Source organism: Populus alba, chromosome 17 (genome assembly GCF_005239225.2).
Source record: "Populus alba chromosome 17, ASM523922v2, whole genome shotgun sequence".
NCBI lineage: Eukaryota > Viridiplantae > Streptophyta > Magnoliopsida > Malpighiales > Salicaceae > Populus > Populus alba.
The window spans coordinates 6,785,083-6,809,635 of record NC_133300.1 but is presented as its reverse complement, the minus strand read 5'-3'; the positions used below and the strand labels follow the sequence as shown (position 1 = coordinate 6,809,635).

The window sequence follows — 24,553 nt, the reverse complement described above, 5'->3', positions numbered from 1 at the left end:
CTGAACGATGAATAGTGAGATATACCAAGCTCCCAACAATAGTATAATATAAAGTAGGATCTGGCAAAAGTAAACCATCAAAATAAAAATACTTTGCGTTAACCTTAATGAGAGTATCTATAGTCTTATTATTAGTAAGTCTAGCCCGTTCAAGAATATCTACAACATGTTTTAACTAAGAAAGAAGATAATCTCTGGGTGAGTAATCTATCTCAATACCCAAGAAATATCATAAATAACCCAAATCCTTTATTTCCAAATGTCTAGCTAACTTTGTCTTCAAAAATAAAATATCATCAATTCTTCACCAGCAATAGTCATGTCATCAACATATAAAGATAGAATGATATGACTTGAATTAATGCACTTAAAAAAGAGAGTAGAATTATGACTACTAGAAACAAATCTAAGGAAACAGATCATAATAAAAAAATTTCTCAAATTAAGCACGAGGTGTTTAATTGAGACCATATAACGTTTTTTTAAGCTTGCAAACATACCTATAATCATGCGAAACACTAGGAGGGGGTGTCATATAAACTTCTTCTCGAAGATCTCCATTCAAGAAGGCATTTTTAACATCAAGTTGAGAGATACGCCACTGACGAACTAAAGTTACGGTAATAAGAGAATGAATAATAGTCATTTTTATAATAGGAGCAAACATCTTTTTTATAATCCATACCATACTATTGAGAGTATCTTTTTACAATTGACCTAGCTTTGTATCGTTCAATAGATCCATCAAAATTAGTCTTGCTTTTATACACCCAATGATGGCCAATATTCTTTTACTTGGAGGTAGATGAATCAAATCCTAAGTATTTGTCTTATGCAAAGTTGAAATTTTCTCATCCATAGTTTGCTGCCGAAAAAGATCAAGAATTGCCTTTTTATAAAAATAGGGCTTAGAGAGACAATAGATAAAAGCTAGGAAAAAAGTAAAAGATGAAGAATAATAGGAATAGGTAAAATTTGGTAACTCCGTGGACTTACAAATACATATGGAATGATGTAGAGATGGATCCACAATCTCAAATGAAGATTGATGACCATAGAAGAAAGGGGAGCTTCATATGTACGAGAGAGTAAAATATTAGTACATGCAGAATGATCAATATGAATTGGTTGAGTAACATGAGAAGAGGAATTTGATGTACTAGGAACCTAAAATGATAAACTATCAGAATCCTAAAAAAAAAAAAGGATCTATATGAATAAGATTAGATTTAGTCAAGTTATGAGCAACTGATAGAATATAAAAGAAAGGTATATGCTTAAGAACGATAACATGACGAGACACATAAAATTTCTGAGTTATTTGATCAAAACAACGATACCCCTTTTGATCTTCACCATAACCAATAGATACATAAATAACAGGTCGAGAGGATAACTTACTGCGTTCCATATAAGGATGAAGAATGAAACAAGAACAACCAAACACTTTAAAGAAAGAATAATTAGGGGCATACCCATACAACTTTTCAAAAGAAGAAAAACTTGACATATGAAAAGATAAAATTATATTAATCAAACCTACAGCAGTAAGAACAACTTCACCCTAAAACACACCAGGAACAAAAGTTGATAACAAGTAGCTTGAACAATGTGCCCATGTTTTCTTTCAACAATACCATTTTGCTCAAGAATATCTGTATACAAAGTTTGGTGAATAGTTTCATCTAAGGCAAATAACTCACAAAAATTATTAGAGGTATATTCCCCCACCCAAATCACACCTAAAACATTTGATAACAACAGAATGTTGAGTTTTGACAAGAGCGTAAAATGTTGTATAAATCTCAAAGAATTCAGAACGATGTTTTATTAAATAAATCTAACAATAATTAGTATGATAATCAATAAAAAAAATATAATAACAAGACCCTTTTTTTTGTGGCAACAAGAGAAGGTCCCCACACTTCAGAATGAATCAAATCAAATGGAGAAGAAACATAAATACTACAATTAAAAGGTAAAATGGAAAATTTTGTTAGTTTATATCCACAACAATAAAAAATATAACAAGTTTGTAAATTTTCTAAAGCTTTTATGGATGCCAAAAATCTCAAACGAGGAGAAGAAACATGACGTAAACAAGAATACCATAAATAAAAACTAGAAGAATTCAAACAAAAAAAAGAAGACAAATCAACATTTGTAGCAGTGGCAATTGACACATTAGGCAGCAACAACAACTAACACTTTTAACTTGTCCAAAATATAAAATTCCCCTTTCTTACTACTTGTCCCAATTAGCTTCTAAGATAGCAAGCAATACACAACAAAAAAGAGAGAAAATATGACTAAATAATTACCAAAATCACATAATTGACCAATAGAATCAAGATTTAATATGGTGTTTAGAATAAGATAAACATTAGAAAAAGATATTTGAGGTGTGAAAATATAACCAACACCTGCTAAAGGCATAGGAGTGTCATTAACAGTTATGATAGGAATAGAAGATAAAAGAGACACAAAAGCAAATGATGAAGAATCTGGAGACATATGATGTGAAGCACCAGAATCTAAGACCTATTTAGAATATGACATAGTTGAAGAACTATGAGGCAATTGACTTATGAAAAAAATAAACATAGCTTGTTGCTGTAAGGAGATAAATTTATGAAATTTCTCAGTCAGAGTATTAGGATTAGTGAAAGGACCTGATAAAACTAATGTTGTAATATTAAACTGTGGTGCTTTGTAACCCCGAGGTGGTCTACGAGCATTAGATTGTAACTGATTTCCAGATTTCTAAGCTTGAGATTGCTATTGTGATTGATTCTGCTATCTCAACTTAGAACAACGAGCCTTATAATGATCTTTCTGCTTACAAAAATTGCACTTGTTAAAGGTAACCCTTGTGTAATGTTTATTCTGATTATTAGAGTGATTTAAAAGGTACTACTAGCATTTAATGATTAAAAATAGAAATAATATCATTTTCAGAATAAGACTGAAGATGTATTTCTTCAACCAATAACTTAGTGACAAGTGATATAACAAAAGAAAGAGAAGAACGATGCGAAATTAAACCTTTTAATCCTTCAAAATCATTATGAAGTGCAGTTAATAATTGTACCACTCATTGCTGCTATCTACAAGCAATATAAGCATCATATGCCTTTAATTCTGTAAATTCTATAAAAGTCAATTGATCCCAAAGATATGTCATAGCAGAATAAAACTCCTAAATACTCATATTCTTCTAGTGAAGAGCTCATATATCATTCTCCAATTGATACTATTTTATATAATTTGATTTAGCGAATAACCTTTATAGATGATCTGAAACTTCTTTTACTATCTCATACTTTGCCAACTATGTACCTATATAATGTTTAATAAAAATTTTAATCCAAGTAATAATTCTTGCATTGATTGCTTTCTAGACATTTATCAAAGCAGCATACAATCCTTTTACCTTTTTCTCTGGAGACGTAACACCCACCTCTATATCAACAGGATCATATAAAGAGAGCTTCCTCTTTTTATAACCAAGGGTCAACTTTTATAAATAATTTTTGTTATGATTTTGAGCCTTCTTGTTCTTCTTCTTAGGGTTTTAGTTTCGGGAGATTATAGGGGTTAGGGTGGTCTGGATTTCGAATCTACTAGTCTTGGGTTGGTTTTAGGTTACATGGGCTTGATCATAGACTTCTTCAAGACCTCCTTTCTGTACCAATTCATTAATGGCAGCTTCAATCTTAATTGTGCATTATCCTCCTCCTCATGATTCTCCCCCACAAAAATGAATCCCAATGTTATTATGACTGATTATAATTTAACTGTATTTTTTTTAACTAAATTATTTTTAGTTTTAAATTAATATATTTTTAGTGTTTTTCTTATTATTTCAATGTACTAATATAAAAAATAAAAATATATTATTTTGATATATTTTTAAACAAAAAATATTTTTAAAAAACAATATTTATTACACTACTAAACTAAACAGACTTTAAAATTTAATTTTTTTTTAAGCTAGGTTGGTTTCATATTTACTTTAACAAGAACTTTAAAACTTGTTTGGTTATAAGAAGCATTTATAAAAAAGATTAATTTAATATTTTTTTTATAAAAATATTAAATTGATGTTTTTTTAATGGTTTTAACATCTAGATATTAAAAATAAAAATAAATAAAAATTATTATAATATATTTTTATTTAAAACATATTTTTAAAAATAATAACATCGCATTCCTAGGCATACTTTTAATATAGCTTAAGAACATTTCAAAGGACATCGAACATCAAGTAGGGCTTTGTAATTTCGTCGAGCATTTCAATTTTAGATTCCCATCAAAAGCTTCTTGTGTGGTTCGTTATCTACCGAATCATCATCTCTTCCGGTGCTCTTTGTGGCGTCTTTTCAATTTTATTTTTCTTACTTAAGTACATTGACTTTTAAACATGATCCAATTAAGTACATATCTTGATTATTTTTCTCAATCAAGTACATTTTCATCTTTGATTTTTCCTTTAAGGACTAGTTTGCATAACTTTGGTTACTTTAGTACTGAGTTGTAAGTTTGAGAAAAGAAAAGTCGGTGGGTTATGACTATAAACTTTAGCTAATATGTCCAATTGAATCATATTTTAAGACTTGACTGTAAAGTTTTATTAATCATTTAAAAAAAAAAAAAACAATTCATGAAGTGGAAGCGTTCTTATGCCAGCCCATAAGGTAGAGGATACCCAAAATTAAACTTCACTGGAATGAAATATATTTTTTATGCATTTTTAAATGAAAATTATTTTAAAAATAATGGCTACCACAACATCAAAAAAGCTGTTAATTTTTAAAATATCAAATTAATATTTTTTATATATTTTTTAATATAATAATATTAAAAATAAAAATAAAATCATACTTTTACAAATTATACGACACCACAGTATAAACGTAAATTAAGAATAGCCAAGAGAAAGGAAAATGCAAAAACTCTATTCTCCACTTTGCTACTTTGTCAAATCAAGGCAGCTTCGAGGAACATTCAACTTGTCCCTCGTAGCTTTCATCCTCTCTCTTCCAAGCCAAACCCTCTTCCATCTTTTGACTTTTTGTATCTTCCCTTCATGTTCCTCTGTCTTCAAAATCAAACTCAAAATTCTATCTCCTCCTGATCTTTAATGGGTCCGCAGTACAGAAAGTTGTTGTTCGACTCTTATGATGACTGTAAACAGTTCTGTGAGACAGCAGATGATCCGGACGACTGCACTCATAAGTGCTTCGTTGCCTTCGAGAATTCTCAGAAAATTGGAGATTGTTTAAGATCCTGTAATGGAGCCACTATGGACGATTGCGGCGATTGCTTTGATTGCTTGGATGCATCCACCTGCTCGCAACACCACAAGCTTGGCAAGATTGCGTTAGCAATGATTGTGCTATCGACTATGGCTTTGGTCCTTGCTTGTTGTGTTATCTATGTTAAGTTCATTAGAAAAAGAAGAAGGAGATCATCATCACAGCAAGAAGATGATGAAGAAGAACAAAGAATTGAGATCCGTGATCAGCTTGTGGATCAAGATCAAGGTCCTATAGTTGACCATCCGATATGGTACATCAGGACAGTAGGGTTACAACCATCTGTTATTAGTTCTATCACAGTTTGCAAGTATAAAAGTGGTGATGGTCTTGTTGAAGGAACTGAATGTTCTGTTTGCTTGAACGAGTTTCAAGATGATGAGACTCTTAGGTTGTTGCCGAAGTGCAGCCATGCTTTTCATATCCCATGTATTGATACCTGGCTTAGATCGCATACTAATTGCCCTTTGTGTCGTGCTCCTATAGTCACCAATACAGATGAAGCAACATCATCACAGGCTAATCTTGGTAATACAAGTAGTGGAGAAGAAACCCCGATTGAAGTTTTGGAAGATGATCAAGAATCTGATAGAGAAATGGAAGGTAGAGATGGTGAACTAAGGATTGTAACAGAGGAGGAAAGTCGATTCCAGAATGAGAATTTGAATGGAGAGGAGGATGGGATACAGCAACTGCGAAGATCGGTTTCTTTAGACTCTCTATCAGCTTTCAAGATAATTCAGGCTCTCACTAATGTTCTTCCTGTAGTGGAATCTGATAGGAATTCAGGTGCCGGGAGGGCAGGAATAGGAAATGAATCCACTAGGGAAATTGTTCAAAACAGAGGTGTTGGAAATCAAAACTTGATGAAATCCATGGCTACCTCTTCTTTTGGGAGATCTTTCCGAGTAGGGCCAAGTTCACTGAAGAGGTCACTTTCTTGTAGTGGGAAATTTTTCTTGTCAAGGGCTTGCCGGAACCGAAACTCAGGCCTTCCTTCTTGATGGTTTTGGTCTTTTTCTTGGTTTTCTCTGTCAGGTGAGGAAAATGAAAACTTACATGTTTTGAAATATCTCAATCTCTCAACAAGCTGAAGATTGGATCATTGGTTATAACATATTTGCGAAAAATACTGTAGTAAAAAGACATAAAGAGCTGAAGTCCTGGACATCACAATAGAAAAGAAAAGTGATCCAAAATGGGATCGTATTGTGTTTTTCACTGTTTCAGTTTTCTGAAAAGAAGCATGCAATTGTAAGTAAGCTTTTTTATTTCAATGAAGTGATTGCAAATAAAATGCAATTGTAACTGAACTGAACTTTATTCCTTGTATTTTGTGTAGAAATTTCTGCTGCAAACCCATCTTTATTTAAGCAGAACAGCACATGTCAGCTATTGCCATGCTGCCTTCTTCTGTTACATTTTTCTTTTCTTGAGACATTTGTGATTTTTCATCCTAAACATTATTACCTGTTCCTGAATTATACAAGAGTATTGATGATTTGATTCACGGCAGCACACTGAATAGTTCACTGATAGAAATTGGGTCCATATTGTGCTTGTCATAGTTGAGTTTTCAGAAAAGGAACATCCAATTGTGAGTAACATCTTTGTTTCTATGAATCTATGAAGAAACTATGCAGTTGTTCTTGTTTGCCACTGTCAAATTTTTCTAAACAGATCATTGCAACAGCAAGTTTCATCCCATGTTTGTATGGAAGTTACCACTGCAGATGGAAAATTAAGCTTTTAGATTTCTATTTCAGTGAGAATTCCAAAATCCCATAAAAATCTAGCCTCGACTGGGATTCTATTGAAGAAAATCTCTCAATCTTCGTGTTGCTGATTGAACTGGCTATGCTTTCTTAATCTTGAATCCATTAGAGACTAGCAAGGTCTGTGCATGGTACTAGAAGAGATCGCTGAACTTCTATAGGAAGCCCCTTTTGTTTCTTCTTCCTGGAACTTTCTCTTTTTTGTGCAATCTTGGACTTGTATGATTTATGGATCATGAGATTAACAACTATTTATGACAATGAAAGCATATGTTTTCTTACAGGGGACCTTGAGGTAGATGAGGATTGTGCTTTATCTTTAGCCTAATTTGCACTCTTTCATTAGTATAGCTGTAAGTAGGTCACCAATCAAAACCTATAACTTTATAAAACATATAAAACGATGAACCATTACTCCATGCAGTATACTTTACCATACTTGTGAGATCCGACCAAGAGTCAAACCGATTCAAGGTTTGCGGATGGGGTTAACCTGGATCATCTCAATTTGTAACTTTTTCAGTAAAAAAAATAGGTTTTTTCACTAATATGATCCAGGTCAGGTACGTGTTAGGTCAAGCCTAAATGTAAGAACAACTATACTAATAATGTTGGATGTCTTCGACGATAAGATGGTTTTGTTTGAAAACCTCGAAAAATTAATAGTTTGTTTGAAAGTGAAGTTGCGGTTGCTTTTCAAATAACTTTTCGTGTAAGAATAAATATTAATGATTTTTTTTTATTTTTAAAAAAATTATTTTTGACATCAGCACATTAAGATAATTTGAAAACACTAAAACCATATTAATTTAAAGTAAATAAAAAAATAAAAAAATTTAATTTCTTTTTAAAATGCTTTTAAAACACAAACAAACAAGCTAAAGAAAAAAGACCCGCCGCACTGTGCGAACAATAAAACTAGTAAGGAGGATATCTACTACCATCCCTACGTGGTATGTGCAAGACACCGGTCTTCCTTAAAATAATCCCCACATTCAAGATATTAGAAAATTGTTGCAATCATAGTTATAGAATCGAGCTGGATTGGTCAGTTCAATTGATGAACCAGCCACCTAACCAATCTGATTTTGATAAAATACAAGAAATGAAAATGAATTGAAAAGAACCGAAAAACCCATGTTTTATTTGGATATATATATATGAAAATGTTCAGGTTTCATGGATACGACGACCCTGGTGAACTAGCTGGTTTATTCCTGTTAGTAAAAGAACAAAACAGCTCTAAAATAGGATAAAATACCTGATTCTTTCTACCTCTTTTCTCAGTTTAGAATGCTTTGTTGTCATGCCCTTTTCTTCTTAATTCTCCGTCAGGTCATTGTTTATATATATATATAATTCATTGTTAATTAAAAAGAAACTGATGTATAGTTGTTAATTATCATTTGATTTTCCTACAGATTAAAATTACAGAAAGAACTAAAGCATGTTTTATCATCATTGTTCATCCGGGCTGTAATTTCTGTGGATTGGAACAGTTCTTCATTTGTTTCTCATTTTGGGTGTCAATTGTCTACTTCTAGGTATGGCTTATTTGAGTTTTTTGTGTTGTTGTTGGTTGGTTTCTGTGTTTCTTGTTCTAATTATCGGCTCCTCAGCAGCTGGCCTGCTATGTGTTCGATGCTGGGTCTAAAAGGATGGATGAGCTTGGTGTTGTGATGTAGCGTATAGCACAGATAGAAACTATGGTTCTGGAGTTTCAAGGTTTATGGATTTGTTCTAAGGTATATGGATTTAAGTTGCGGAGAAATTTAAATAATAAATTTAAATATTTAATAAAATATAAATAATAAGTTGAATCATCTCATAAAAATAAATTAAATATCTCTATTTATATTAGTTATACACCGAAAATTCTTTATAAATAAAAAACAATTCATATTTAAAACTAGTCTAACTAATAGAATTTGTTTAACATTGAGATTTCTAATTAGTAAAACTTATAATTAAATTGAAAGTATTAATTTAAATAGAAAAAAGAATCCAAATAAAACATTGTAAATAAATACAATCTCTGATTTTCAAATTTTTTTTTAAAAAAGTTCAACTTAATCCAACAATAAAATAAAACATTTCTCAAACTTCTTAACACCTAAATAATTTTAACAATTAAACAAATAATTCAATAAATATTATTATGTAAAAAATAAAAATAAAAAATGCCCAACATCATGTTGATCGGTCGAGTGGCCTTATTCCTTGATCATCTGCGACTCAAGCACACCTGAGAGGCGACTACGAACTCCGGCCGTCGTGTGTTACTGAGCTTAAGGGGAGAGTTCTCTCTAAGTCTGGCTCAACTTCTTTTTTAGGTTCGACTAAAGCGGAGCCTGCCTCTTTACATGATAGGGACATTAAATATCCTGGTTTTTGACCTATTCGAGATTTATGTAGAAACATATCACAATGTTTTAGCGAAGGATTAATCAGATCCATGTTTAAAGTGTCATTTTATGAAACTTAAATATGTTATTTAATGAAAATATAGATATATTTATAAGTTAGGCAACTATAGCAATATAAAAAAAATATCTCGAATCATATCATCAAGAACAATGACTAATATTATATATAAAAAAAATAGTTATAATCTTATAAGAAAGCAAAATAAAAAATAAATGGTGTTTAATAAAATAATACCTCGAATATATTCTGAATTAATATAATAATTTAATATACAAACATAGCTACTATATTTTTAATTAATTAAATTTAAAGAAACTAACTTTAAATTGAAAAAAAAATAAAAATAAAGGGGAAAACAGGCCAGGATTAAAAAATTAAAAAAACTAATGTTCAGGTTACATTAAATTTTTTAATTAAAAACAAATACCATAAAGATAGTAGAAGAAAATATGCCCAAAGATACAATTCTATACTGAAAATCACCGAATAAGAGTAGTGTAGTCCATGCCTAATCTTCTTGAACGATACAATATCTACATAATAAGCCCCATTATCTCCTTAAGCAAGATCCTTGAGAACTGATAAACGATTAAGTACCCCTTCAACAATCAAAGTATCATTGACAATAAAGTTGTTTGATGGATTCTTGATATCAGTCAATGATTTGAAGCTCGGCAGACCCCAATTATTCACAGATGCACTGAACCACTTATGAACTGCCCAGAAAAATGGAAGATTAGTGACTGAAATAGGAACATATTGGTCCCTATAAAAAGTAAAATAAATAAGCAAACTTGATTATACAAGAAGTATCCAGCAATTTTCTTTTTTACTTAATTGTGTGCTTGAGAAGAAAAGGATTTGAAACCTTCCAAGAGCGGGATGGCAATGATTTCATTCGAACTGGTAACAAAATGTTCCTGTCTCCTTGCATCTATCTCACAATTTGCAAGTCTCAATCCATAGAAACACGACTCTTTTTTATCCCAAGCCAATACATCATTACAAGTAAAATCCCCTGCAGTTGCACTGTTGATGCCTAGTTGTATAGAAAAGCTAGATTTTTCTATTTTTGGCCTGATATAATGAACCAGATGGGAATAACTATCTCTCACCCTAAACATGAAGGAACAAGAATTTCAGACTCCACAACCAATTGTTCAAGGTACTATAATTTCAGCCTCTATAACCATTTGTTCTAGTAAAGACTGACTGCGGGGTAGGGATAATAGGAAAAAAGGACTATGAAGCGAACTCACTGGTTTGCTCATGGTGTTGGCTCTGGACTTGATCCTTAATGCGCAGTGTGAATTCCACAAACAGTTTCCATCCAGTATGATATTTGGTGCAATCATCCAGTTCCAAATATAAAGACAAGTATTTGCCCCTTTGCTTTTTATTTCCCTTCGGAAAGAGCTGTAACTTCCTGAAATCAGAAGGAAGCAAAACATGAATCTAGATATTCAGGTTCCTGAATTGTCACAAGAAAAAATAAATCCAAGGTTTAAAATTTATAGCATATACCATTCATGTCCTCCAGCCAAATAAACTTGAGAGTAATAAAATTCTCTTGTCAATCCAGAGAAGTATTCAACCTCCCAAGTAAAAGTACCGTCTGAAGGATTCTTAATCATGGAAAAATGTTCCCCTTTACCTTCACTTTTGATAACAAAAACCTCCGCTCCAAATACACAGGAATCATCAATCAAGTAACCATTTGATGCATTGTTAAAAGTATTTAATGGAAGCACCTGGGGAAACCCCCATTGATTCTTTATGGCACAGAATCGCCTCAATCTCCCATCTAACATCAATAAAAGAGTAACCTGAATCAGATGGACATTCTACTAGAGAAAATTGTCAGCATGCATGAGAAGGGCATACCTCCAATTGTCAAGAATTTGTCCTGGAGTTGATCATACACGAACAAGTTGAAGATGGCATTGATTTCCCAACCAGGAGGGAAACCAGTGGTGTCTGCAATTACCAAATACAGAGATATGTAGCCATCTCCATTCCTGCTCTTGTTTCCATTAGGGTACAGAACCAATTTCCTGCGAACAATAAACAAAGCAAAAGTGACTGAAAAGGCACAACTAGCATTGGTCGCGACTAACACATTGACTACATGTATATGAATCTCGGGGAAGGCTATCCATATCAAGGATGGCTGCAATTCTATAGAATCCTGGCATCACAAAATTACCATGGTTTTATGATGAGGCACACCCTGACAATAAATTAGGAGACCTAAAAGTCTTAATAAACTACATCACTGGAGATACCCTCTCCTTCCCTAAATCCCTAAATCCCAGCTTCCATCTTAGGTGTATGAATGACATTCAATTGCAAATCACTTTGTACAGCATCATGTGACATTACAAGCTAAACTAGTTAGCACGCTCACACTATTTTGTTTTCTGTTTAATGATCCACGAAAACACAAAATCATGGAATAATCTCTCCTCCATCCTAAATCCCCCCTCCCCTTTTCCTTACTAGGTTTTAACCCGAGACCTCTAAGAGGAAATCCCAAGTGTCAGCAGTTGGGGTTTACCCCTTGGGGGACTAAATCTCACACTTTGATACATAGATGCAGTCTTTTTCTTGAAAATTACAGTACCACTCCACCTTATAAAAAGAAAAACAAAAGGTAACACGTTGTAACTCACCACTTGTAGCCGCTGGCTTCAAATTCACGAGATTCATATTGCTCCAAGTAAGATTTAGCAACCATATCGGAAAGCAACGAGAAGGAATCAATTTTCATGGTGTAGTGGGCTGGTGCTACATGTCTCTCTTCCCTTACAGTATCTGTATAAGTCATGAATATGGCATAAGAAATCGTGCGCTTCACGAAAAAAAAAATCAAGAAACAACAAACTTGTTCAAGATGGTTATCATAACCTACCAAGAGCGACCTTCTCCATGGCTCCTTTTTCTTCTTCCGTAAGTTCCTTTTTCCTCATTTCACGTCCCCAGTATAGAAAGACAGAGGTTGAGTGTCCCGTTTATAAATACCTCGAATTCTCATTTATTGAAAAAAAAAAGAAAAAGAAAAAAGGAGGGGGGGTGGGGGGGTCTGGATGCCTTACTGCTTTCCATGTTTAAAGCAATTCGAGGTACTCTTTGTGAATGGAGCATTAGAGCATCTATAACGGAGAAGGTAAAAGAAAAGCCAAAATGAAAATCTTGTACTTTTAGCTATTTTATTTGGTTATGTCAGCTCCAACCGGGAGCTAAACTCACAGCTAAAATAGCTGTTGAGTACGGTAAAAGCCATTCTTATTTTTTCTTGTAGCAAAAGGCAAATATTGCAAAAAAATAAATAAAGATGTTGGTAGCTGTTTTTATTCTTTGTCGATTGTATCCGTTGGCCAACGTATATATTTTGTATTCGTTGGCCAACGTTAATATTTTTCATTTAAAAGGAGAACCAACCGAAAGAAGAAAATAAGATTTACGCAAAATAGAAAGAAAAAAAAAATTCCTGCAAATTTCACCATTTTCTTTTATTTAGAAAAAAAGAATTAATTGTTCTCCAGGTAATTAATAACATCGATTGTGTTAATTAGCTGAAATCAAAAGGTATGTTTCTTTAAAGACTTTTTCTATTTTTATTATTTTTTTCATCTTTTGATTTTTATTTGCTATTTGTAATTATTTTTATTTTTTTGTTATTTTATGTTTTTGATCTGGGTTAAGGAAGATAATTTTTATTTATATTGTTATCTTTGACAAAATTGAAAGGAAATAATGATGGTAGTTGATTTTGATAAAAATATGAAGTGATATATCTTAAATTTATTTTTGATTGCCTATTTTAATTTGAGATTAATTATATTTTGTCTTGTTAAAAATGCAACTAAACCAAGTGATTAGATTAATATTAGAACAAGTAGAAGGCAATTCTTATTATTAATTCACATGTATGAAAACTATAAAATTGCTAGACATCGAATGTGAGCTTCCTTTACACCCTTTTATAAGGTTTTAACTTGAGTTTATTTTTTTTTAATGTAGATGGATTCAAATTTTCCAAGCTCTTTTACCAACTTTCTTATGAGTGAGTCAGAAGATATTCTCTCTCAATCAAGTGATTCTAATCAATTAATTGATGACTTAACATGCTCGAATTTAAATGTTCATTCGGCAAAAAAATCACAAAGAAGTAAAAATTTCTCACAAGAGGAGGATTGTTTACTTGTCTCTGCATGGCTAAATACAAGCAAGGATCCAATTACAGGAGTTGATCAACAAACAAAACAGTTCTGGGCTCGCGTGCATGCTTACTTTGTAGTCGTTCACAAATAAGCATCTCAAGTAGATGGCAAGAAATAAATAGAGAAGTCGGTAAATTTGTTGGATTTGTTACTCAAATTGAAAATCGTCAGCAAAGTGGAATGACCGAAGAATCAAGGGTAATGTTAATATTCATTTCTATGTTGAATTGTTTAACATATATTTTAACATTATTTAATTAATTTATTTTTTTACCAGATTAATGATGCTCGACAAATGTATGTTTCTTGCGTTGGCAAACGATTTCAACTAGAACATTGTTGGGTTATCTTAAGAAAAGAACCCAAATGACAATTTGAGCGTGCAAGTCAACATCAAAGGTCAAACAAGAAACAAAAAGGTCATGTCAATGCAAGTCCGGCTTCATCAACTCCATCTACCCTTGATTCTGTTAGTTTAGGAGAAAATAGTGAACCATTGATTTATCAAGATAGACCAATCGGTCAGAAGGCTGCAAAGGAACGACTTAAACGTAGACAAGGAAAAGATAAAGTTGGGGATGCAACTGCAACGAATCTGTTACAACAATTCAGGGATACTCTAGTTGAAATTAAGGATCAGAAGAAACAAGACAGAAAAATTATGTTAGAGCAACAAGCCATGCTGATTCAACAAAGTCAAGAGAAACAAGAATTGGATAGGATTGAGAAAGAAGAAGAAATTATGAAAATGGATATTTCTAATCTGGATCCAATTTCTGCAGCGTATTTTCAAAATAGAAAGTTAGAAATTATACAAAAGAGGGTTTTGATTTTTAATTAACTTTGATTGATTTATTGTAATGTAATGTATTTTTAATTAACTAGATTTATTTATTGTTTAATGTAATGTATTTTTAATTAACTAGATTTATTTATTGTTTAATGTATTTTTAATTAAATATTTAGAAATTTATTGGTTATTTTAAATATATTGTTATAAAAGTGGTATCAATTCATAATACTTTTTTGAAGTTCTTCTAACACTTAACAATAATAAGTAGGATTAATTAACTTAAAATAGAACAACCATAATGAAAAAAACAACAATAGAAAAACAACAATAAGTAGGATTAATTAACTTAAAAGATAACAACCATAATGAAAAAAAAAACATAAAAAACTTGAAAATTCTGATGACATAAGAAGTTCAAAGCTAATGATTCTACTCATTACCATATTGTTCCCATAAATGTTCAACCAAATCTTCTTGTAGTTGAGAGCTAGTTTCTCTATCCCTGATTCGATTATGAGTTTGAAGAAAATCATGTAGTTCTGGTATTTCACCATGTGACACTGATATAAATGAATTAACTTCACATTCATGGTCAAATCCAAGGTTCATTGCTCCTTCATCTTCAATAATCATATTATGCAAGCTTTCATAATATTTGCAAGTGTTTCTTCATCCCAGTATCGAACAGGTCCACGTACAATTGCAAAATGAGATTGGAGCACTCCAAATGCCCGCTCTACATCCTTTCTTGCAGACTCTTGCTTACTTGCAAAATATTTTCTCTTTGCTCCTAATGGCCTTGGGATTGTCATAACAAAAGTTGACCAATTAGGATAAATCTCATCTGCTAAATAGTATCCCATTGTATATTCATGCCCATTAATTGTATAATTGATAGGAGCAGTACGACCTTTAGCAAGTGTAGCGAAGATAGGTGACCGATCAAGAACATTAATATCATTTAATGATCCAGGCATTCCAAAAAAGGCATGCCATATCCAAAGATCTTGTGAAGCCACCGCCTCTAGAATTATAGTTGGTTCACGACAATGACCAGTATACATCCCATGCCATGCAATTGGGCATTTCTCCCATTTCCAATGCATACAATCAATGCTCCCTAACATCCCTGGAAATCCACGCTGCTCTCCAATTGATAATAATCGACAAACATCGGCCTCGTTTGGTGCCCTTAGATATCAATCACCAAAAACTTCTACGATTGCTTTGACGAAAGCTCTAAGACTTTCTATCGCAGTACTTTCTCCAATTTGAATATATTCATCAGTAATGTCGATACACGACGTCGGGCGACGGCTCCGCTCATCTTTGTTTATTTAACAAAAAGATTTTTTTTTATTTTTATTGGGGAAATGAAAATTTTATTGGAGTCGCCATCTAGTAATTTGAGGGAACTAGAAATCCCAAATTAGACACTGGTCCAGAGATTCAGGTACTGGGTTAGTTATGACTAAGGGAAGGTAGACACCACCCTTAAAACATCCTTTCAAAAGAAAGGTTACCCTTACTCGTGTGTTTTTATATTTGATTCAAATGCTATTATATTTTGAGCTTATTTGCAATTTTTATTTTTTTATAAAATAGTTAACGTCGGTCCCTAAAAATAGGAGACACGTTAAAAATGACATCAGTCCCTAAAAATAGGAGACTCGTCTAAAATATTGACACTTAACCCTAAAAAGGAGATTTACGTCTTAGTTACCAAGAGAAAATAATGGACATAACCCTTATTTGGTATAAATCCTTGACATCGGTCCTTTTCTGTAAAAAGAGACGTGTCGACCAAAACAAAAAATATTCGTAGGAGACGCGTTAAAAATGACATCAGTTCCTAGAAATAGGAAACTTGTCTAAAATATTGACGTTTAACCCTAAAAAGGAGAATTACGTCGGAGTTACCAAAAAAAAAAAAAAATATGGACATAATCCATATTTGATATTTAAACTTTTGACATCGGTCCTTTTATGAAAAAGAGACATGTCGACGAACAGTATTTGTTTATAAAATAAAAGTTATTTTTTATATCGTTGAGAAATGGGTATAACCATATTTGAGATTTTGGCTTTGGACCCACGAACGATAACATGATAGGATGGGTGTTAGATCCGCGTTATTTTTCCTTTTATATTTATTTTTGTTTTATTTTTATTTTTTATTTTGTTAAAGTGTGATATTGTACAATAAACATGCTACATTCAAGCAGCACAACGATCGAGACATGCTAGAAATTTTAGGACTCGGAAAAGCAGCAGTTATTTGTTCTCCCATATTACAAAATTACGGTACAGTTTTGTGTGCAAAGTAACATGACATCAATGCCTACTGCAAGAACTCCCTTGGTTTTGTTTTATTATTTTATTATTTTTTATTATTATAACACACACACACACAAAAATATATATATAATTCACGTCCTGCATGAACAGTAGGACGTGAATTATATTTCACGTCTACTGTTCATGCAATAGGAAAGGAAGAAGAAGAAGAAGAAAGAAAAAGAAAGAAGGGAGGCTCACCTGGCTGAAGGGGTCGTGGCTGCTATGATGAGGTGGTTCGGCTGGTGGTTGAAACGATGGAGTTGGAGGAGGAGACGTTGACAGCAGAGGAAGAAAGAAGAAGAAGAAAATCTGCAGCGGGGAGAAGGAGGAGAGGAGAGAGAGGAGAGAGAAAGTCACAGTGGCTGCTCCGCCAGTGGAGAGGATCTGAGTTAATGGAAATTATGGTGGTAAAGCCGGTGATGGTGGTGGTGGTGCTGAAGAAGAGGCGGAGAGAGAAGGAAAAAGTTGCAGAAATCGGCAGAAAAACAGGTTTTTTGGCTGACTTTGGATCCGATTTTCTCCTTTTTCAGGCCATGAAATCCACCTCTATTTATAGGCGGTGGAAGAGGGCAATCTTGTCTACATTGAGAAAAAATTTAAGCCCTTGATTCAGTTGGGAAGGATCCCAACCATTGGCTCAAAGTAGGTATCATGAGTTGAAAATCTGCAGACAAAAGCTGATTGAGTAGGCCTCTTTAGGCTGTCACCAGTGCTAATATATTGTCATTTAGCCCAACCTGATCACATGGGGTTGTAGAAAAAATGCATAGGATCCGTTTCATATAAGATTTGTTAAATTCGGTGGACATTAGGTACATTGAATGCAGCTGCAAAGTAGTCAACCAGACCAGCTTTTTCAGAGAAAAAAAATAAAATCTGCAGACAAAAACTGATTGAGTAGGCCTCTTTAGGCTGTCACCAGTGCTAATATATTGTCATTTAGCCCAACCTGATCACATGGGGTTGTAGAAAAAATGCATAGGATCATTTTCGTATAAGATTTGTTAAATTTAGTGGATGTTAGGTACATTAAATGCAGTTGCAAAGTAGTCAACCAGACCAGCTTTTTTTCAGAAAAATAAAGAAGATAATGAACAGTGATTTTTTATCAAAGTCCATTTCAGTCCTTTCTCTTTCAATTTAGCCCTAATTGACCCTAAACCTTTTTATTTAATGCAATTCGCCCCCTAATTAACTTGGTAAAAATTAAATTTGGTCTTTTAAAATTCAGATTTTCTCAATTAAGCCCAAATTAAACTCCCAAACTTAATTTTTCACCAATTAAGCCCCAAATAAAATTAATTTGACCCATTTAAAATATAATTAAGTCCTTGCACTTAATCAAATCCTTCAATTGGACCCAAATTAATTCTTAAACATAATTAAAATTTAATTCGGCCCATGATTAAATCAAATTGGCCCATTAAAAATTTAATTATGTCATTGAACTTAATTTTTATGCAAATTCATCCGATAATCATTTAATTTGACCTTGAATTTGTATTTTTTCTTCATTTCTTAGGCACAATAAGGTACAATTAGGCCTTGAACTTCCTCCAAAATTGCAGCTTGATTCCCCGATTTCCTTTCTCCACATTGTCAGCCTTTATTTTTATTTTTTAATTTTTATTTTTGAAAAAGAAATTGATTTTTTTTTATTTTTATAAATAATAATAGAAATAAAATAACATTCAATAAAATCTTGGTGAGTCCAAAATTGGGTTACAACAGTTGCCCCCTCTTTACAATGCTTACGGTGCAAAGGCATTGGAAAATTCACTTTCTTTTGACTTTGCATAGTAAGTTTTGTAAAGAAAAAAAAAATGATGGCGGTGTTGAAAAATACACAGATTTTTCAGTTGGTCTAATTGTTCCAGGCGACCTGCTCGCTGGTGAAAATGGAAGCAAAGAATTTTGTGAGTGGTCTAATTGTTCCAGGTGACCTGCCCGCTGATGAAATGATAAAATGTGAGGAGACTCGCAAGTGGTTTAATTGTTTCAGGCGACCTGCCCGATTGATAAAATGATAAAACGTGAGGAGACTCGCAAGTGGTCTAATTATTCCAGGCGACCTGCCCGATTGATAAAATGCGATGAAAATCGCAAGTGGGCCCAATTGTTCCAGGCGACCTGCCCGATGATAAAATGCGAAGAAAATCGCAAGTGGTCTAATTATTCCAGGCGACCTGCCCGATTGATAAAATGCGAGAAAACTCGCAAGTGGTCTAATTGTTCCAGGCGACCTGCCCGATTGATAAAATGCAAGAAAACTCGCGAGTGGTCTAATTGTTCCAGGCGACCTGCCCGATTGATAAAATGCGATGAAAATCGCAAGTGGCCCAATTGTTCCAGGCGACCTGCCCGATGATAAAATGCGAAGAAAATCGCAAGTGGTCTAATTGTTCCAGGCGACCTGCCCGATTGATAAAATGCGAGAAAACTCGCAAGTGGTCTAATTGTTCCAGGCGACTTGCCCGATTGATAAAATGAAAGAAAACTCGCAAGTGGTCTAATTGTTCCAGGCGACCTGCCCGATTGATAAAATGCGAGGAAACTCGCAAGTGGTCTAATTGTTCCAGGCGACCTGCCCGATTGATAAAATGCGAGGAAACTCGCAAGTGGTCTAATTGTTCCAGGCGACCTGCCCGATTGATAAAATGCGATGAAAATCGCAAGTGGTCTAATTGTTCCAGGCGACCTGCCCGATGATAAAATGCGATGAAAATCACAAGTGGTCTAATTGTTCCAGGTGACCTACCCGATGATAAAATGCGATGAAAATCGCAAGTGGTCTAATTGATGAGCTTCAGGGTTGATGAAAACTTCTAAAGGAAGTCATACCTGTATGGTTGAGATCTGATTTGTAAATCGATCTCAAGATGATGTAAGCTTCTCACGAAAGTCTTATATGTACAGCTGGGATCTGATTTGCAAATCAATCTGAAAGACGACGCTCAAGAAAGTCTTATATGTACAGTTGAGATCTGATTTGCAAATCAATCTCAAAGACAAACGCTCAAGAAAGTCTTATATGTACAGCTGAGATCTGAGCTTCTATTCAAAATGATGGCAGGAGCAAATTCCCTATAAATCACGCGGTATCGGGCAAAAAGACATCATCAACTTCTCACATTTTCAATACTCTCAGAGTTCTCAACTTTTGAAGTTTTAACCATGTCTTCCTCTTCTTCCAATGCTAATCCAAACCTTGCTCCTGCGGCAGAGCCTGTAGTTTGGCGTACTACTTTTGAAGTGAATGGTCGTCCAGTTACAATAGAGGATACTGTAATGGACAATGAAGATATTGCTGTAGCCGTGGCTAGAGACATGATCCTTCCTCGTGATGAATTAATACTGGCAGCCAGGACCGATATTGAAGCAGTGAATCAGTCACTTGCTCTCAGTATCAGAGCTACTTCGTCTTTGGTGAACATGGCAGAGCGTCTTCATGCCAGAAGACTTGAGTTGAATACTCAAATTCCTGAGCTCCATAATCAGATTGAGAATTTAAGGAAAAGGCTCCATGATGAGAGACGTTACAGAAACGACTTGGAGAGGAGAAAATGAAGAGCTCAATGCACGTGTTGACTTTTGGAGGGACTATGTGAACACACGACACCTCGAGTTCGAGGAACAGATGGAACGCATAATTAACCAGTTTGAGGAATTTCGAGTAATGATGGATCATCAGCGAGCTAAAATATCCCTAATCGTCCTCGCAGTGTTTAACGTTTGTACTTGTAAAACCATTATGCCCATGAATAAAAATCCATCTTTCTCGTCTTTATTCATGAATTTTGCTTTTATGGAATTGCCACATTTGATATGATTTAAAAGAACTTCAATTCATCTGTGTCTTGTTAGATCCCGTGAGGAGTTTTGTTTCGAGAGATATCTGCAAAACAAATATGCGATGCTTGTGAAGTGAGATGATATGCAATGCATCTTACCTGTTTTTGAAATATAGATCCCCGTTCATCTTGTTTGAGGATCTTGACTTTGAGTGAGCTGTTTTGATTTATGCGTACTTCAAGTCTACTCAAGCTGACCCATGTTGTCCATCTTATAAGATAAGCATTGTTTGAGTTTCCCAACAGCCACTGCACGTTTCTCTATTGGTAACTTCACTGAGAGAATTAGCTTCTCCGTGGCCCGACATTGTCCTGAGATTTCATCTGCATTTCTCTTACTGAAGATGTATCAGTTGTCTTGTTGTCTAACTGATCATACTGTAAGAGTCAATAATCTCCTTTCATAGATATTGGAAATCATACTATTTCAGTCCTCATGCTAGAAGAAGCCCACAGTTTATCACGTGTATTTTTCCACTAGGGAAGCAAATTTCTTTGCCATTAAGGATCTGGTAACTGCTTCTCTGCCCCTGGGAGAATTAACTGCCTCATTTCATTTCCTCCTTTGCTCTTGTTGTCATTAGAAATCTCTGGTTTTCTAATGGTGCCTCATAATGTGTTATACGCTCATTTTTCTTACAAAGAAAACCTTTTTCCAAAAATGATTTTTCAAAAGATCTGTTTTGTTCACGAAACTGAAACTCTCAATGTCTGTTTATAACAATGTTCAGGCAATTCTGGGGCTTTATGTCAAATCTCTTGGTAAAAGTAATCTAAGATGAAGGTAAGTGATGAGATGACCTTCTGCTTTGGTTTTCAAAGTGTTCAAGCGATTGATGAGATGACCTTCTGCTTTGGTTTTCAAAGTGTTCAAGCGATTGATGAGATGACCTTCTGCTTTGGTTTTCAAAGTGTTCAAGCGATTGCTTGAAGGTGTTTTGAGAGAAAAGAAACAATTTGCCTTTTATCTTTAGAAACACTCTTTTTAACAGCATGAATAATAACGAGTAATTATTTGCTACGCCATGACTCTTTATGGAAAAGTCTCTTATATTTTGAGAACGCCATTTATTGATCCAGGTCGCTTACTTGATTAGAAAGGACTTCAAAGGCACGTAATGTATTTTATGGCTCAAGGCTATAAAAGAAAGAGCATTCCATAAGCTCAAAAAAAAGTGTTTAAGGGCTTATAAACTATAGATCACTATTATCTTGTCTTGGCATTTTCTTTTGCTGTCTTGACAACAAAAATGATGCTAAATATTCCAAGTGAGGAACTTCTGGTTTTTTTTTTGTTATTCCCATATTTGTTAGGAATTCACTCAATTGTTTGGAATTTAATTGAATTCTTTGTTGTCAAACTTTCTTTATAAGCTCACATGCCTTCAAGACAATTTCCTTAATCATATTTCACTTTTTTGCCCCCTAGTGTAGGGTGTGATCTTAGTTAAGGTTCTCATGAAAGAAAAGGCTTTAAATAGACTCAGCTCAAATTGGGACTGCAAAGGATAATTTTAAAGAAAGTGAAGGGAATATCAAAGATGGCCTTTCCTCATTTCAAGTAAGATCAGTTAAAACCAATAAACTTTGTCCATATCCAACGCAATGCTTTGGATATGTAAGATACCATGTTTTGCGCGTCCATGACAAACTAATGTACTACCAACCATTATTCATGCTGATAAAATGTGGATCCAAGACATAATTTGGGTGATAGTTGTTCCAACTGCATGTTTTTTTTTTTGACTTGTTTGGTCATCTCTTTCAAGGGAATTACTCTGAACATTATTCTAAACAAATCATTGATTTATTTCATTGAAATCACAAACAAAATCAGTTCTTTTAAAACCTCATTTAAAAAAAAATGGACTTTCTTGTTAAAAAAAAAAAAAAGTTTGAAAGATCAAATTGTTGAGCCATTGAGATCATGCATGGGCTTTTTGGTGAGGTATAATGCAAAGAGAATTTCCTAGCCAAAACTTTATTGATTGGATTGGATGAAACCATCATACATAATACTTTTTTACAGAATCAGAGTTCACAGGCCTAGGTAAAATCATCTCCATCCATCCTAGTTAACAACAGAGCTCCTCCGGAGAATGCTTTCTTCACTACATATGGGCCTTCATAGTTTGGTGCCCACTTGCTTCGGTCTTCACTTGGTAATGGCAAGATTTTTCGTAGTACAAGATCCCCTTCTTTGAATTCTCTAGGTCGAACTTTCCGGTCATATGCCTTGGCCATCCTTCTTTGGTACAACTGGTGATGGCAAATTGCAGCCAACCTCTTCTCACTTATCATGTTCAGCTGTTCATATCTCACTTTAGCCCATTCAGCTTCTTCTAGTTCAGATTCTATTAGTACTCTCAAAGAGGGAATTTCAACTTCTAAAGGCATCACCGCTTCCATCCCAAATACTAATGAATAAGGTGTAGCTCCAGTGGATGTCCTTACTGCTGTACGATATGCATGCAAAGCAAAGGGAAGCATTTCATGCCAATTCCTTGTAAGTGACTACCATTTTCTGGATAATCTTCTTGATATTCTTGTTTGCAGCTTCGACAGCACCATTCATCTTTGGTCTGTAAGGAGACGAGTTTGAATGTTTAATTTTCCACTTCGCACACAATTCTATGATTATTTTTCCATTAAAATTTTGGGCGTTATCGGTCACTATCTTCTCAGGTGTACCGTACCGACATATCAAATCTTTCTCAATGAAGCATTTAACCACCTTTTGAGTTACATGAGCATAAGAGCTGGCCTCCACCCACTTTGTGAAGTAATCAATGGCTACTAAGATAAATTGATGCCTATTGCTGGCCTTTGGATTGATTGGACCAATCACATCTATTCCCCACATTGCAAATGGCCATGGTGATGTCATATTAAACAGAGGAGATGGAGGTGCATTTATCTTATCACTGTACACTTGACATTTATGGCATTTTCTGACATAATCGATGCAATCTTTCTCCATGGTCATCCAGAAGTACCCCAGATCGTTGCATTTGTCTAGCCATCATGTGCCCACTTGCATGAGTTGCGCAAATTCCTTCATGAATTTCTTGCAATGCTACCTTAGCTTCGATTTCATCTAGACATCTTAGTAAAGTTCCATTGAATGATCTTTTATATAGAATTTCTCCATCTAGGTAAAATTCCATGGCTAACCTTCTCAAGGTCTTCATATCTGCTTTAGATGCCCCCAAGGGATATTCTTGATATTGGATAAACCGCTTGATGTCATAAAACCATGGGTTCCCATCTATTTCTCCTTCGACTGAATAACAATGAGCTGGAAAATTTTTAATCTCAATGTGGATTGGTTGTACCTTGATTCCGAAATCAATTTTGGCCATAGAAGCTAAAGTTGCCAAAGCATCAGCAAACTGGTTTTTTTCTCTTCCATATGGGTAAAATCTATCTCATCAAAGCCCTCAGTCAGTTTTGAGAGATATTGTTGATATGGGATCAATTTTTCTTCTTTAGTCTGCCATTCGCCTTTCACTTGACAGATTATTAACATTTGAATCCCCATAGACATCCAGCTTCTTTATTTTCATCTCTAAAACAGCTTCCAACCCAAGGATACAAGCCTCATATTCAGCAGTATTGTTGGTACAATTTCAAATTGTAGTTTGATTGAGATGGGATATTGCTTCTGGTCAGGTGAGATTATCACAGCGCCTGCTCCATTGCCAGATACATTCACTGCCCCATCAAAATACATAATCCACCAATCATTCTTCTCTTTGTCTTCTTCTACTATCAATACATCCTCATCCGGGAAGTCAAATTTCAAAGGCTCATAATCTTTGATAGC

At 34.1% G+C, this 24,553-nt stretch overlaps 3 protein-coding genes and 1 pseudogene across 3 annotated transcripts; 1 reads left to right on the top strand and 3 right to left on the bottom strand.

Annotated features, from left to right (window-relative positions):
* Positions 1-4,942: 4,942 nt before the first annotated feature.
* Positions 4,943-7,376, top strand: LOC118048753 (RING-H2 finger protein ATL52). The gene is made up of 2 exons (XM_035058565.2): positions 4,943-6,356; positions 7,085-7,376. The coding sequence occupies exon 1, from the start codon at positions 5,144-5,146 to the stop codon at positions 6,320-6,322; it is 1,179 nt and encodes a 392-aa protein (XP_034914456.1). The 5' UTR covers positions 4,943-5,143; the 3' UTR covers positions 6,323-6,356; positions 7,085-7,376.
* Positions 7,377-9,858: 2,482 nt separating this feature from the next.
* LOC118048745 (MATH domain and coiled-coil domain-containing protein At3g58400) lies at positions 9,859-12,639 on the bottom strand. Its single transcript, XM_035058553.2, has 6 exons — positions 12,432-12,639; positions 12,193-12,334; positions 11,405-11,574; positions 11,045-11,324; positions 10,780-10,946; positions 9,859-10,236 (listed from the first exon to the last, which is right to left on the bottom strand). The coding sequence occupies exons 1-6, from the start codon at positions 12,487-12,489 to the stop codon at positions 10,079-10,081; spliced, it is 975 nt and encodes a 324-aa protein (XP_034914444.1). The 5' UTR covers positions 12,490-12,639; the 3' UTR covers positions 9,859-10,078.
* A 2,526-nt stretch (positions 12,640-15,165) lies between these two features.
* Positions 15,166-20,052, bottom strand: LOC140954773 (uncharacterized; annotated as a pseudogene).
* A 2,721-nt stretch (positions 20,053-22,773) lies between these two features.
* On the bottom strand, positions 22,774-23,217 carry LOC140954772 (uncharacterized). Its single transcript, XM_073405529.1, has one exon. The coding sequence runs from the start codon at positions 23,215-23,217 to the stop codon at positions 22,774-22,776; it is 444 nt and encodes a 147-aa protein (XP_073261630.1).
* Positions 23,218-24,553: the final 1,336 nt, after the last annotated feature.